The sequence below is a fragment of the Heptranchias perlo genome, chromosome 25 (assembly GCF_035084215.1).
Source record: "Heptranchias perlo isolate sHepPer1 chromosome 25, sHepPer1.hap1, whole genome shotgun sequence".
Taxonomy (NCBI): Eukaryota; Metazoa; Chordata; class Chondrichthyes; order Hexanchiformes; family Hexanchidae; genus Heptranchias; species Heptranchias perlo.
Genome location: NC_090349.1, coordinates 27,305,107 through 27,322,296, shown reverse-complemented (window position 1 = coordinate 27,322,296; position 17,190 = coordinate 27,305,107). Strand labels below are relative to the sequence as shown.

At 38.5% G+C, this 17,190-nt stretch overlaps 1 protein-coding gene across 1 annotated transcript; it reads left to right on the top strand.

The window, feature by feature from the left end:
• The first annotated feature begins 1,762 nt into the window (after window positions 1–1,762).
• Window positions 1,763–16,258, top strand: pheta1 (PH domain containing endocytic trafficking adaptor 1). The gene is made up of 2 exons (XM_068005852.1): window positions 1,763–1,824; window positions 7,293–16,258. Exon 2 carries the CDS (start codon window positions 7,303–7,305, stop codon window positions 8,185–8,187), a length of 885 nt encoding a protein of 294 aa, XP_067861953.1. The 5' UTR covers window positions 1,763–1,824; window positions 7,293–7,302; the 3' UTR covers window positions 8,188–16,258.
• The last annotated feature ends 932 nt before the right edge of the window (window positions 16,259–17,190 follow it).

Below are 17,190 nucleotides of genomic sequence, written 5' to 3'. Positions count from 1 at the left end.
TCAGGAGTTGGTTAAATATGCAGTTAGTTGAAAGGCACAGCATCAGAAAGACAAAAGGGTGAGTCAATCTTGGCTCCAAAGTGAAAGGGAAAGCAGCAGAAGGTAAATGCCACCTACTGGGAGAATCCAGCAGGAAAACAGGGAGGCAGCTGAGGTTGGACGTTCTTGAAGTCACAGTTTAGACCAGAGAGTTGTAGAATGTCTATCAATAAGATGAGAGACTGTTTTAGTGAATGCAGCAATGCATAGTCTCATGCATTTATAATAGGTGTTTTTATAGGTGTTGAAACCAGCAGTTTTCAGTTTTTTCAGGTTTCTGTGTTTATTTTAGCTTTTCTTTCTAGTTGTGCCAAAATCTAAGTTTTTATTAGCATTCAATTATTATTTTGTTAAAACTTGTAGAACTGGAGCAAAAATTGGGTACAATCTCGGTGCAGTTTAACAGTGTTTCTACTTTACATGATTTGGAGGAACGCACAGGGAGAAAGTAGCCTCATATCATGCCAGCCAGCTGTGCGAGTTCTACATTGCATGGGAAATAGGACCTGAGAGAAGAATCCAAAGTTTTTCCATATGTAAAAGGTAACTCTGTTATTCGGGCATTTTGGGTGTTCTGGCGGGGTTATAATGCAGATACATTTAAATTCAAAAACTTTCAATGGGGGAGGGGGTATCGGTTTAATTGGAAAAACAAGAAATCCTAACTTCAACCAGCAGGAGTTACCCAAGGCTAGCCCAGTAAAGAACCCCGAACCAACTTTCGCTCCCCATTCAAGGATGGGTCTTGTTTCACTTCAGCAACTTCCTACAACAATGTGGCAAAGATTATGAACTCTATGGGATGGGAGGGGGGAAATGAATTCAAACTCCATCCTTTGATGCCATCATACCACCAGGTGATCTTAAAAAAAATTCTTTACAAATAGCCTCAAATCAATTTCAGTAGTGCAGAACAACAATAATTTGTATTTATATAACATCTTTAATGTAAAAAAAATGTCAAGGTATAATCAAAATAAAAATGAATGCCAATCCAAAGGCATTCATTTTTGGTCACCACTCCATATTAGGAGGGGTGATCAAAAGCTTGGTCAAAGAGGCAGGTTTTGAGGGGGAAGCAGGAAGTGGAAAAAAGGAAAAAGAGGGGTTTAGGGAGGGAATTTAGGGCTGACAACCCTCCAGGATTGTCCTGGGGTCAGCAGGAAGTAAAGATTAATCTCTTGGTCACTGGTGCGAACAACCTAGGAGAAAAATCACAGGGGCATTAAAAAAATTGTTTGTTTTTGTCCATTTTCTTTGAACACTTTAGTTTATTAGTTATAAAAATATTGGAGATGGCATGAAAGGCTGTTTGACTGGGCAGGATGGTTGGAGGCAAGTCATGGGATGAAACCTCCAAGAATACATCCAACCAGAGTTGGCAACACTAAGGCAATTTCAAACCGTTAAGCCTAGGCGACTGAAGGCAGAGCCACCAATGGTGGGGGAAAGGGAGGGGGTGGGTGTTGCACGACATGAGGGCCAGAGTGAAATTTGGGGTGGAGGGTAGTAGGATTGGAGGAGATTACAGTGACAGGTAGGCCATGAAAGTTTGAATGCAAAACTGTACACTAAAAAAAACCAACTTTAATAATAACACATTTCAACATTGAGAAGCTTCCTCAGGGAAAGAATGGGAGCCAGGCTTGGCACAGCAACTGCTGAATGAACAGACAGGAGTCATCCTGGCTTTGCTGTGACGTCACACGTTTTTTTTGAATAACTTTAAACGTAAAAGGAGGAAAAGATAATGAACGCGAGCGGGGGCCTGAGAGACTCGAGCGAGTGAGTAAAACAGGGCCTCACACACTCTCTCTTTTCCTACTTACAGATTAACCAGTGGCTGTTTTAAGAGTTGGCAATAATTCGCAGTTAAAGCCCTTGTGTTTCCCCCCTCTCACTCTGACGAGTTTTACCTTTTCTTTATCCCTCGAACCGAGGCCTGGCAACTAAACGGGGGAACCTGTGAAAACCGAACCGTCCGCGTCGTACTGTTTAACCATTTACAGATAGTCTAAATGCGATTTATAATCAATAAATGCGTTATTGACTTGAGGGAGGGTTTGTGCTGTTAATTCCTCCGCCCGGTAAAAACGTTCCCTTGCTGCGGGTTCCTGCCCCATCCATCGCCGGTTGACTGGCAACGCGCGTGCGCATGAACTGCATCCATTAGATCCTGTGTGGAATGCTAGTTTTTTTCAGCCTTAGGGTCTGAGACAAGGGTCCCTCCCTCCCAGCAGATGCTTCACGGGTTCTCAAGGACACTCTACAAAGTATAAATGCACAAGCCACGATTCTGGTGTGGTTGCTATGCTAATACTATTTTGTGATCAGAGATTTAAGGTGGGACGAAGTTCAGAAAGATACTAAAAAAAAACAGCAGATGCTGGAAATATGAAACAAAAACAGAAAATTCTGGAAATTCTCAGGTCAGGCAGCATCTGGAGCAATCACAGACAAGTTAATCTTTTAGGTATGGACCCTTCACAGAACTGGAAGATATGTATATTTTTCCCCCTCCCCCTTGTTCTGTTCCTTTTTAAATGCCGTTCATACGTAATATCTTCCAGTTCCGATGAAGTGTCTATACCTGAAACATTAACTTGTCTACTCTCATCACAGATGGTGGCTGAGCTACTGAGTGTTTCCAGCATATTATGTTTTTATTTTAGCGATATACTCTTGTTTCTCTTTAGTGTGATGTACAAGGGGTTTCAAGGGCTATGTATTCATTATTTCAGTTGCTGTATCTTGTTACAGGCAGCTAAAGAAGTAATAATAAATTTGTACAAAACATTGGTTAGGCCACAGCTAGAGTATTGTGTGCAATTTTGGTCTCCACATTACAGAAGGGACATTAAAACTCTGGAGAGTGTACAGTGTAGATTCACCAGGATGATACTGGGGTTGGGAAGCTATAGATCTGAAGAAGGACTTGAGATAGTAGTACTATTCCTACTGGAGCAGAGAAGGCTAAGAGGAAATTTAATGGAGGTTTTTAAAATTATGAAGTGTTTTAATAGACTGGGGAAAGACTCTGGGGAGTCGTGACAAGGATGTCATAAATTTAAAATAGTCACTAACAGAGTGATGATCGATTTCTTTACACACAGGATTGTTGGATTGTGGAATGCCTTGCCATAGGGAGCGATTGAGGCAGAGACCATTGCATCTTTTAAGGGAAAATTAGATAAATATTTGAAGTAAATGAAGAAACAGGGCTATGGGGAGAGTGCAGGGCAGTGGAATTAGTTTTGGATTGCTCCAGCAAAGAGCTGGCACTGACATGATTGGCCAAATGGACTCCTGCTGTGCTATAAAGTTGTATATATCTATTTAAAAGCTTTAAATGTCATAAGGTATAATGTTGATTATAATTTTTCTGATACTTAAAGGAATCTCTTGTGCAGATTACAAAGTAAAAGGTTTTGTACTCAAGGCTGAACATTTTATGCAATTCTCTTGCAAACCCCACCTTGTTAAACTGTGCCCTTGCCCAGCTCTGAAACAAGTATCTCTCTCATCTCTTTGATGTTGGTAGGGAGCCTGGACCATGGGTAGTTCTGACAGCAGTGTTGTTTTGGAACATGAACATGCTCTGGATTGGTATCATTCAGGATCTATCACTAAGAAACAGCATCAGCTGCTGGCTCCCTGCAGGGCGTCTGGGAGTATTGATGCTGGATAACGGTCAAAATGAGGGATAGTTTAAGGAAAAAGAGCTTAATTTTTCATTTAAAAATATATACAGAACAAAGATTTGGTGACATACTCTCTTGCTCTTCTAATTTTATACCCTTGGACTAAAATGCTATAGATCTATGGACCAGCAATCACATGATAAAATTAGTTTTCACTATTGACTGAGATTTAGTATCAATGGCTGTGAATCTCTATTTATAATATTCAACAAATATATTGCCTCAGTCATGGAGAGTTTAATAAACACCATGCATCAGATTATTTTTACCTTTTCTGAACTGTAACAGTAAAATCTAATAACTAGGTTAAACTGGGCTGAAGGGGTAAGTTTTTAAGCTGAGTTTGAGAAGTAGCAGTCTGAGTGGGCACACAGGAGAACCCAGTAGAAGTGGGACTGTCAGCATAGGGAGATAGTGGTATCTGGGTGAGGAGGCAGCTGGGTTCCACCGAACACAGGTGGGGTAGTCCAAAGCTTCAGAGTAGGCCGGTGTGAGACAGTACAATGCCAGAAAGAGCAGAGGGCCAGGCAACAATGCATGGAGGCAGGGAGTGGAGCAGGTGAGTGCAGAACAATCTATGGGGCCAGAGAGTACAGCATGGAGGTAGGGATTGCAGTATGCAAAGCCATTAGTGGGCTTAGGCTAGGGAGAACAGGAGGCCCCGCATTGAGCCCAGAGCACTCAGGAGGGAAGGTGTGCTGTCTAGATTAGAAGTGTAAATGAAAGCCAGGGTGAAAGAAACAGATAACCTTGAAGGGCTGGCTATGGCTCCAGGTTGCTTGGGAAAGGCAGGAGCACGGCCAGAAGGAGGCAAGATGGAAGAGCACCCTCCAAATACAGTAAAAGAATAAGTCCCTGCCTTGCTGGTCACCTGGTTAACATGGACTGATAAGATTACAATATTTACAATCTGGTGTCACGTTAGCTGGGAAATTGGATCACCAGTCAGAGTGGTATATTGAGACAGGGCTTTATCATCTGGGAAATGGACCAATCAGATCACTAGAAGGTTTCATGGCTTCAAAACTCACCATTTTTAATAATGTAGAAGGTAAATGGTTTACTTTATCCTTATTTAGGTCAAATATATAACGTGTGAATCTTGCTTTGCAAATGATAAAATGAAAAACAAGCCATTGGTACAATGGGGTAGATTTTCAACTTGCTGTCTGGGCTTAAAACTGGCGTTTTGAATCAGCCGCCTGTTATTGAAAGTGCCCAATTTTCATTACCATTGATTTCATTGAGGTTGGTTTGAAATTAGATTTAGTTATATACAGAGTGACCATTAGTTGGCATAGACATGGCAGGGAGGAAAATTGACATTGGTCAAAATGGTTCAACAGATTGGAAAATGGAAGCAAGTTTTTTTTTAACCAAGATCAAAATTAGAATTGGAGGAGAAAGGGAGACAAAAAGGTGAACTTCCTTCTTAGGAGAGCTATCAATTGTACCACCAGTTAGAAGAAAGGTAAAAAGGAGGACTCGCAGAAGTTGCAAGAAATAGTTTTGTCAAAAGATCAGAAGGGGCAGCTGCTGGAGGACAGGAAGACAGCAGTTGGTGTTTCTGTTCAATAAAGTTTCATTTAGCAGTTTTAATTCTGTGATATAAACATAAATAAGAAAAAGCTGAAATTATATAATGTTTCAGTAGGTAGCTAGGGGTTTCAAGATATGGTCTTCAGAAATGTTAAATATTCATGCATAAATGGTTCTGTAATTGTATTGGTTGCTGGTTCTGCGGATTCAACCCTGTGTATTGGAGGGGAGATTGCACATTGCTGATGGCAACAGAAAACAACTTGTGCAAGCACTGTTGTTTGAAAGTTTCAACAAAAGCAAAATGTTGGAAATACACAGTAGGTCTGTCAACATCTGTAAAAAGTAACATGTATTTTTACAGATGCTTATGGATCTGCTGTGTATATTTACAAAATTTTCTGTTTTCATTTCAGATTTGTAGCATTTGCAGATTTTTGCTTTTTTTATTTCTTTGAAAATTACAATTTATAACTTTAGTTCCTGGTTGTTGGACCCTCCCTGTTGGCTGGACCAGAGGTCAGCGTTGGAACACTGTAGTGCAGGCCTATATGGGTGGGCTGAATTAGAAAATTATGGTGGCTGGCACTGTTGAAGTCACCATTCACAATGCAACTCTGGTAGTGCTGCCTGCAAAAGTGCTGGAAAAAACAACTTCTTTAGTTGGATACTAGTATCTCTGGAAGCAACACTTGATAGAGGTGCTCAAAATCATGAAGGGTTTTGATAGCGTAAATAAGGAGAAACTTTTTCCAGTGGCAGAAGGGTCGGTAACCAGAGAACACAGATTTAAGTTAATTGGCAAAAGAGCCAGAGGCGGGATGAGGAAAAAAAATTTACACAGCAAGTAGTTATGACCTGGAATGCATTGCCTGAGGGTGGTGGAAACAGATTTAATAATAACTTTCAAAAGGGAATTGGATAAATATTTGAAGAGGAAAAAAGTTGCAGGGCTATGGGGAAAGAGCAGGGGAGTGGGACTAATTGGATAGCACTTTCAAAGAGCTGGCACAGGCACGAATGGCCTCCGTTTGTGCTGAATCAATCTATGATTCTGTGAACACTGCGGCTGAAGCCGGGGTTACCATCAGCAACAGTGCTATGAGATAAATGCATTTTTAGATATTGAGTCTTTTGCATCTCTTCCCCCTTTAAGGTTTTTTCACCCCCAAAGAAATGGTGATCAAATAACTCCTGATCATATGATGCAGCAAATTTGCAAAACTAAAATCACATTCATATATTAGAGCCTCAAAAATACTGTTTGTAATATTGCCTTACAACCGCTTAACACATTAAAATAAATGGGCTAATGCCTGCATTGAAATAGAGGAAAGAACACATTAGGGATAATTCCACAATCAGGATCTTCGACCCGTGTTCCTGAAAGCACGGCTTCCCACTGAAAATGAAGATCATAGAAGAAACTGTTAAATGCTCTGCTGCTAATATTGTCAACACTAATTTAAAGTTTAGATGCTTTTCCTCTTTTGGAACACTACAGTTGACCGTATGGTTGTGATCCAGCCATTTTCCATCTCTTAAATTAAGGCTACATCTCACATTGGTTTTATTTTTTTTTAAAGAATTTGTGCATTTTATCTAGAATCTTAATGTGGCACATAGACACAAACAATTCCACTTCACACATTTCATGCTATTCATTGTAAATTCTATGTCTAGACCATTTGTACTGTGCATCCTTTTGAGTAGATGTTTCCTGGGTACCTCCATACAACCTGCATTCTGATACATTCTTGCGAGCTATTTCTCAGTGAATTCAACACAACACATCAATTACTGAGTTTAAATTTTTCCTCCTCCATGAGATGGAGTGGTCCATTTGTTTAAAGTGTTACTGGTGCTCGATAGGCAAAACTTGCCTCTCAAATGTAACCAAATCTGCATGCCGGTTGAGGCTGAGGGTTGCATGGTACAGTGACTCTGTAATTATTCTTTGTCAGAATAAGTGTGTTCTCCATTTCAGATGTCCTTTGTGATTTTTGTTTGTAGAAACTGAAGTATGAAGTTGAATGAACGAAGTGTGGCATATTATGCTACCTGTGATTCTCCTACTGACAAGACTGGATACTTGCATAAAAAGGGAGAGCGAAACACTGCTTACCACAGGCGCTGGTTTGTTTTGAAGGGTAATCTGTTTTTTTACTTTGAAGAAAAGGATAGCAGAGAACCAATTGGAGTGATCGTACTTGAGGGATGTACTGTGGAGTTGTGTGAATCTTCAGAGGAGTATGCCTTTGCAATCAAGTTTGACAGTTCTAAATCACGGACCTATAAAATGGCTGCTGAGAGCCAGGGAGAAATGGAGTCCTGGGTTAAAGCTTTATCTCGTGCAAGCTTTGACTACATGAGAATTGTTGTAAAGGAACTTGAAAAGCAATTGGAAGAAATGCAGCAAAATAGAGTCAGCGGCCGTAAAAGCCAGAGAAAACCACCACTGCGAAAGCATGCAACCAATCCTCGTATAGCACCACAAATCTCACACAGCTGCTCTATATCTTATGGAACTCCTGTTAAGGAAAATGGCTATGTCCCCTGGAACACCGCACAAGATCAAGCTATTGATGCTGAGTTGAATGGCAAAGCACATGCTGTTAATGATAATAATGATATCTTGAAGCATTTCTCAGACCAGGCACCTGAAAGACCACTACATACACAACGCTTGCCACCACCTCTGCCCCCTAGGCGGAGAACAGGAACAGGAGGGGCAACATCTGGGATTGGTGGTCTGATGCTCACCCAAGATAATAATACAGCAACAGGGACTTTCAGCTTTACCAGGTTACATGAATGGTTTGGCAGGGATGTAACACAGCTGCGAAGACAATGGCAAGAGAACAAGTTTAGAAATGATGGTGGTTCACAACTGGATCAAATGATTTGAATTAATAATACCACATCTTACACAGTTCCTTTTAAAAGGACAATTTCATGCATGTTTTAAACATAATTCTGTTTCTTTTACCTTCACATTCTTATCCAGTAGATGCTTCCTAGGAAGCATACAAATGGTACTGTACATAAATCTCAATTTTAATTTGTTCTATAATCTGTCTGGATCCAGCAATTGAACCATTTAATATAAAATGGGCATTGGGGAATGTCATACAGCATTTGCTTTTTGGGTCCTTCTGTTTTAGCTTTATTTATCCCTGGCAGAGAAATGAAAATGAACATATAACTTTTCTTTTAAAATGCAATCAGGGCTTTCTATATGGCCTAGTGAGTAAAGGGACCATCTTGGCATAGAACTAAGCCAAATAGACCTGAAGGTCTAAGTTTGGCATCTGGTAATTGCTGATCTTAGCCAGGACAATTTTTGGTGTACTACAATTGGCCTTAGCCCTTGAGATGGAGAGAGGGAGAGGGAGAGGGTGGGGGGGAAATCAGCCAGGCTTCCCACACTTTGTCAGAATCCAGTGACTCCTGCTAGGATATGAGCTTGTAAGAATTAGACTCTGCTGTGATGCCCACCTTTTTGGAATATCCTGCCCCTATGCACTGCATAGGCTTATAAACTTTGGGCTACTGGTGCTGGTGGGACTGTACCACAGCATGAGTCAGCACCTTCAGGAGAGATGGGGAAAAGAAGTTTCCAATTCAGAACTTTCTCAGCTTTCTATGATGGTACTTTAATATCAGATATATATTTTTTTAATATTGGGGTTCTCCCCCTCCCCCCCCTTTTATTTGTATCATTATAAATTCAGTCGACAGTTGAACCATCAACCCATCACTCCAGCACTACTTGTCCATTGTCCTGCATTGCCACCATTCAAGTTAAACTAGTGTAACAGAATTTTACAAGCAGCTGGTTTACAAAACACTAACTTAATGACAATGTACACTAGTTATTTCTGAAAATCCATTGACAAAAAGGGTACCCAATGAGTAAAAGCAATTTGTTTCTAGTGTGCCCTGTTTAAAGGGAACAGGTACAACACCTTAAGTGCCTATGTCAAACACCAGAATAATTGCAAGCATATACGAGGAAAGGAATACACATTTACTGTTTGGGAATTGATTTGTTTAGTAATTACAGTATTTAATTTTTAAAACTGTCCTGTCACGGTTCCCAGTGGCTTACTCAGTAAATGCAATGCATTATGTAGTACTGAGCCATACAGAACACAAAGATCCCATGTTCAATCCCCTGATCTAGGCAGAGTTAGCTGAACTTAGCTGGGAAAAAAGGGGCACTAAAGTTGGTTTCAGTCTCCCTATGAAAGGAGGGAAAAAAGTTGGTGTTTACTCTCCCGATCACCAACCAATGATACTTGCTAGAAAGAGCACATGTGGATATCAAGTGAGGACAGGATCAAGCTTGGCTTTGGTGACCCCAACAAAGAATAGTCTGCTAACACTCACCGTGTCAGCCCACAAAGAGGAACCACATGGGTGAGATACTGGATGGCTGCAGCCACACATAGGGGCCAATTTCCATTTTTGGTAGGGGCAGAAAACTGGTGGTAGCGGATCGGCTGCCTGTTATACACCTTGCGCGGTTTTCCTTTCCATTGAAGTTACCACTAGATTTCCGCCCCCAATGAAAGTGAAAATTAACCCGTGGTTTTCCCAAATTGGCGTCAGGTTTTTTTCTCTCCCAGGAGGTTGCTTGACTGGTGGGGTGTGCAGGGCGGGTCGATGGTCCATGTGGAGTGCACCATGTCTGGATGGGGTAGGCTGGGTGAACGAATAGGTCCTTTCCCATCTTTTTCATATGTTTTGTATAGAACCATGAACCTGTATGAGCCACTGCCTTCAAAAGATGGGGAAGAATTCTTTTTTTAAAAAAAAATAGCAAATTTTATATCTAGTGATAATTAGAATTTTTCAAAAAAATTGATGTTTCGATCTCTGGCAAGTTATTGACTTTGTAAATGTGCAGACAGAAACTTTGTAAAAGTGACTTTGGCTCAATTTGGAAAAAGCATGAAACCCAAGGTTCTGACATTTATTTTATTAGTAAATGAGTGGTGCACTATTACTTGCTTCTGAATTTACGGAAATTTTCCAGTAATTAGTTGATTGAATTCTAGTGTGGTGTGCCTGATGAAATTTCCATTCAGCGTTATGTCGGTCAAACCAGCCAAATGTCATTAGTTTATTGGCTGCCACCATAAATTGCAGCAGAATTATTTCAAATGTATTGTAGTTTTTAGCAATTTAACTTGTGAACAATGTGGCCAAATCTGAGGCTCCCAGCACACCACCCAACAGAGTAATTGAAAGATAAAATACAGTTTGTTAAATCCTTCGCTTTTTAATTCTGTGGTATTCACTTAGGGGTTTTTGGAATAAATTTTAACATTAACAAGCAGAATGTAAAGCCCTGAAATTGTTAGAGAGGGGGTGGATTGGCCGCCTGCATTAACATTTGGGGGGGAATTCCACTTCGTTTTTTCGATGCAGTCATTTTCTGGTGGGTAGATTGATTACCCTGTCTGTTGGCAGATTAGCTCCTTTTGAAGCCGAAGACTCCAAAGAGGTTGGTTTTTCCTTCAGCCCCGTTGGGCCTCCAGGATCCTCAGACTGAATGGTATGTAAATGATCCCATCCCAGGGATTTAGGTTTTGAATTAATAGCCTGGGGCTGGGGCAGATGAGGGTTCTGCTCCGCCACACTTGCTTTGGTCGTGTGGACTCCTAGGAGTTTTGGGGGCCTGGGTTTTCAATTCTGATCTTGGCATCCAGTACTACAGGTACATATAATTCACCACTTTGCACAAGAAGAGTCATCATCCGGAGTAAAATTAGAATTCCCATTGTGAAAAGTAGCTGTATCTTCATATTTTTAGTAGATATTTCAGGCTGCCAAGCTTTCAGTAACTATTGATACATACTCAAATTACTTTTATTTCTTTGCTGCTTTATATGCTTAGAAAGTAGTGACACAAAGGTGAGAGATGTTCTACACTGAACTAATTAATGAATTTGTACTTTATTGGAAGAATAATTCATCTTATTTCCCTTACAACAGTAACTTGTACAACTTAATGCTATGAAATGTGATAGGATGCAGGAATTGCCAGGCTTGATCTGTAGTTAGTGCTGAGTTAACCAATTCCAGCCAAGCTCCTGGGTAGGTAAGCTACAATTGGCTTTAGCTTCACTGAACTGAGCTTGGGGGATAGAGGTGGCAAGGTGGCAGGGGAACAGCCAAAGTTCCAGCTTCTGATTCTTATTAGTGATCACTGCTGGAAATGTGGAAGTTGGATAATGATAGAATTGGGCTCAGCCATGATCGCTTCCATAGTCAAATAGTCTATTGACACTGCCCAGGCTCATCCATGAAAAATGACCACTTGAATGAGGTACTGAAATGTCATTACCTCCTTACCTCCAGATGGAAAAAAGCACTACCTTGAACCATCTTAAAAGGCATGGCTTTCAAAAAAATTATTAATGCTAAATGTGATTATAGCTGACTAGCCATTATAAGCAAGAAAATTATTTTTAATTGCCCACTATTTGCATTGTCAATTGACAATGCAATCAATACCATTTTATGTAGCCATCACAAAGTCTGTGTGGTATGGTAGGTGAAATCCTTTCACATTTATAAAGCAAGAGTTATCCTGAAGGTAGAATCATAAATATTGACTGCATTTTTGGGGTTATAAGGAAACTACCCCCTCAACAGCAATCAATATTTGTAGTGTTTTTAGTGTAATGTTAAATGGGTGTTTACAATTCTCAATTTTTAATAAATGCAAACTTGAACATTATACAGCAAAAATCATTTTGTTTCCATGAATTTATCAAGTATCTCGTGAATGTTCAGAACAAGCAGATCATTGGTGAGCAGTATTTATAATTGAAATACAGGATTACAAAAAGATGTGCTTGAAGAATAAGTGACATAACAATCATGCGAGAGGTTATTTTAAATCAGTGTACCACACAGGCATGTTTTAAAAAATATTTGCATTCTCTTTTTAAGCTTATACGTGTAGGCAAGGATTTCTGTTTACATTTTAGCAAAGCGAGCATCAAAAGTTCCATACATTAACGCCCCAAAGCAGGGAATTAATCTGGTCAGCATCTAAAATAAACTATACCAGAGGACATGTACAGAAATCTCTTTGAATAGCAGTACACTAATAAAATGCTAAGGAGTATGGGTAATGACTATTGCAGTGCTGTTAATTGATAAAAGGGCAAGGGCAGGGGGAGAGAGAAACACAAAATGGAAGGGAAAAGAGAAGAGTTAATAACAGAAGAGAAGATCCTGGTTATTTTTAATTGGCAAAAGATGCGCTTGAATTATAAGGTACATAATGTAATCAATAGTGGTCATTTTAAAATCAATGTACCACTCAGGCATGTTTCTAAAAATGTATATTATTTTAAGCTGTGGGAAACTAATTGGTGTCTGTTTCCATGAAGTAGATTAAAAATTGTAGATTAGAGTTTGTCTTTCAGTTGTGGGGATTCACTAAACTTTGAATCTAAGAATTCCCAATGCTCATTATTCTACAACCAGTCATTTTTGCCACATTTAAGAACTTTGGCCCTGAAATTACACCTTGGGATGCTAAAGTATGAATCATCTTTGTTTGTAAGTATCCTACAGTATAACTTCAAGGTCCTTGACCTTAGATGTGGTAAGAGTGATTAATTGTAGAACAGAACTTTAATACAATGTATAAGTCACACTGGTGTGAAAACTGCACTTATGATTTTTAGGCCTGGTGGCAAAGGAACGCTCCTACTTGTGTATAAGTTACACTCCCATCCCAGAGTTTGCAGGTCCCAAAACCTGCTGCGACATAAATACCTGTTTTTGTCATAGTTTACATTCAGTTTCTGTAATTGCAATTGGTTTACAATAAACTTTTCAGATTCATACTTAATATATCTGTATGATTAAATAGTTGAGCTTGTGAGCTGAAATCAGAGCAAAGTACTGTGAAGTTTATAAATCACTTTTTCTCTGGTACTGTACAAGTCTGTGTAGCAAGTTACGTTTGGTCACTGGTACTGTACAAATCTGTGCAGCAAGTTACCTTTGATCACTGGTACTGTACAAATCTGTGCAGCAAGTTACCTTTGGTCACATCAGTTTCATTTCCTTCACCATTAATAGCTATTAATAACCAGTTGTTCTATAATGATTTTTATTAGAAAAATAACAATATTTTGAACACATGGGTTAATGTTTTCATGTGTAGTATATATAATCATGTATATAATAAAATGGATGCAGTGCTCACTCCTGGTCACTATTGGTGGAAGTGTTTGTCTATTGACATTGGTGAGGATAGGTTTGGGCTTGACTATGATGCCTTCTGTTACCAAACAGCCTTCCAACACCCACCATCTAGATTTACACACGAAGAATGCTTGCTTGGGCAAGATACTGTTGCCAGTAGAGCCGTACCTCAGCCTAGATTCGGCACCTTCAGGAGAGGAGGGGAGGGGAGGAGAGGAAGAGGAGAGGGTTGAGAGGAAGAGGAGAGGGGAGAACATTGGCAAGAAAAGGAAAGGGAATTTTAAAAAACAATTAATTTGGAAGCACATCTTCGATCTGTTCCTAACAAGATCTTGAACATGCAGTCAAACAACTTCCTTAATTGCTGCCATTATGCAGCATTTATCTCTTTTAAATTGGGGCAATGTTATTCTCCTAATCTGTTGGGCAGGAAAAATGAGACATTTTCATAGTAATGCAGAAAGTAATTACGAAAGTAATATTTGCCCTGAGGTTGTAGTGTCTTGATGGAACATTAATGATTGCACTTTGCAATCAGTATTACAATCTAGACTTTCATATGTAAGTTACTGTACATCAGATAATAGTTACGCAGAAAACTCTAATGTTTGACCAGCTGCATTTATTAGTAGTAATTGACTAACGCAATTCTCATGGACTGTAACCTGAAAATACTGCAGTGTCAATACAAAGGATACTGTTCATTTAACAGATAGCTTTCTTTTTTACTATAGACCTGTAATTAACCATTTTTGAAGTTCCTTAGAACTTCACATATAGTTCTCAAAAATACTTTGTTAGGTTATATTTGCGAATTTAGAGTTTTGGGAATGTGCCACCTGATTTCTTAATTCCGAACAATTTTTTAGCAGGGATATATCAGACTTGATTTCTTCACTAACGTTTTATCTGGACTTGAAAAACATTTTTTTTTAAATAAGTGAGTCAATATACTATGAGATTGTACAAACCATGATTTGCAAAAGTTATTTAGATTAAACTTTGCATATCTAACAATTCATTTAGTTTCTTCATATTTGATACATCTTTTCATTTTTAAAATATATTTCATCAATTGGTTATATGCATTTTACATAGAACAGTTCAATTTTCTGAAGCTGTAAATTATTCAGTTTCTTTTGAAATCACCATATGTAAACAGATGAGTTTATGGCTTGCAGAACATACATAACCTACTGGGATAAAATGGACTGTGTGTTTAGAACAATGTTGTCCAGTAGAAATCGCTGACTAGCCACAGCAACACTGTTCTAGCCACATATACTAATTGTAGCAGAAAGCACCTTAATACACTCGCGCAGTGTAGGTAAAGGTACTTCATACGTGTATATTCATGTAACAAACATCTACCACCATTCAGGAACCAAAGAAGTGAAGCGCCCACATCAGTCAAAAAACTCTTACACACTCTGCTTTTCATCTTAACCATTTGGGTTTTTTTGGTAAAATGGTAAAATGCACAGGCAATAGCGTGCCAATGAGTATTAAGATCACATGCCCAACGGAGGCGTCTATTACTAATTTTTTATTTATTAATCAGAAATGCATTTAGCCACATCTGGATTCCTAATCAGCCACATGTGGTTTTAATCCACTTTTTCCTCAAACACAAAAATCTGTATTTACCTATATGTATGTGCTTTGTTTTAAAAGTACGATCCTCAAGAACAGGTCCAAAAATACTTTTGAATACACGTCAAGAAAATGTAAACAGATCTATGCTTTATTAAAACCACAATAAGCAAAACTACAATAATCCTAAAAATTAAAAGCCATACAGATACTTTGCACAAATCACTGCTTTAAAGTCAGAAACCAGAGCATAAGATTGAAAACTCTATTCAATTCATAATGTGCAGATTTAATTGTATTTTAAATGTTTGTATAGTTCTTGTACATGTGAATAACTGCCTTTGTGAATGTTAGCTAGTTCATTCAGTGACAGGGATAGCATAATACTTTTACTTTTGAAGGTCAAATTCTCAAATGCAAGGCTGTCTGTGATTGGCTTTACTGCAAGAGGAATACATTGTGATTTATTCTACTTTCAGTTGACCTTTTCTAACTGGACAAAGCCACTGATAAGCATTCACAATGATTTTGGAGTGGGGGGGAAGTTTGCAAGAATCGAAAACAATGTCAGTGGTAGCAGATATACTTGGGTTGGATAACGTAGCAGTATAGTCCTAATTTATTGTATTTGTGGAACTTTTATCAAAATTATGTATGTGCTTTGAACTTTTTTTAGTTGCCCAAAGGCACACATAAGACAATATAGCTCCTTGTTGAATGACCTTGCGTAAAGTGTGATCCTGTATGACACTATTTGTATGATATGAAAGACGCTACACAAATATATTATAAAATGTTTGTAGAATTAATAATAGTCCCTCATTCCTTTTGGAAATTTTTTGAATGAGTTTCATGAATGTATTAAGACATTTTGGTTAACGTTTTACAAAAGGTGGTAATTTGTATCTTTCTAGTAATAAGTAGCAGTTTAATTTTTTTCAACTTCAAATCTTGTTTTAAAAAAAAGTACGTATTTTTTGTAATTACACGTTTCAATTTGCATGGAGTATCTTGATGTATTGGCTACTTGCATGATTGCATGAACAATCTATCTGTTTTTGGTTCATAATATACAAAGTATTGAGAATTAAAATGCTTATGTGTTTACCAGCCATCTACATGTCATAATAAATGAATTGAGGAATGTATACATCTGCATTTAAAAGTGTTTCATTTGCACAAAATTATCGAATTTTGAGAAGACTGCTTTAAACCAAATCCTATTCGATAAAATACAGACTACAACTTTAGCCCATGGCATTTGTAATTAAGTTAGACTGATTTGGAATAGGTATTGTGATATGCCTATCACAATATGCCCTTATTGTGATAGGCATATCACAATAACCTATTCCAAATCAGTCTAACATGAATACGATTACTTGGATCATATATGCACACACTAGCATGTATTATTGGTTGTTAATGTTCAAGTTAATAGAGATATTTAGACAAAGCTTAGCCATTAATACCCAATTTGTAAATCACTTTGATTAAAATGTTGGTGTTGCAACATTCAGTAAATACTAAACGGAAAAGCATTTTCAAATTTATGCATTATGAAAGTGGTATGAGTACCATATTGATATCAACTTGCCATTACAAAATGGGTATATTATGAAACAAAACTTATGATTTTCCTGATAAATTAGTTGGCAAGAATGCTGCCCAGTGAACAGGACGGTCCTAGATTCAATCATCAGTCTGTCGTGAGTTAGCTGTTCTTAGCCAAGACAGTGAAGATGGGTCATAAATGACCTTGGTGTTTTTGGTCATGGGAGGATATTTAAAAAAGAGAGCCAGGATTTAAATTCAAGATTGCTATCAAGTGACTCCTGGAAAGAGTGCATGTGCATAAAGGAGAAAAGAAATATGGGAATTAGATTTTATACAAGTTTTGTAAGTGTGTGTACTTCTCACAATCTTTTAGAAAGAAGGAAAGTACTTGCATTTATATAGCACCTTTCATGAACCTCAGGATGTGCCAAAGCACTTCATAGCCACTTTTTAAAGTGCAGTCATTGTTGTAATGAAATGCACAGCAAGGTCCCATGAACAGGAATGAGATAAGTGATCAAAT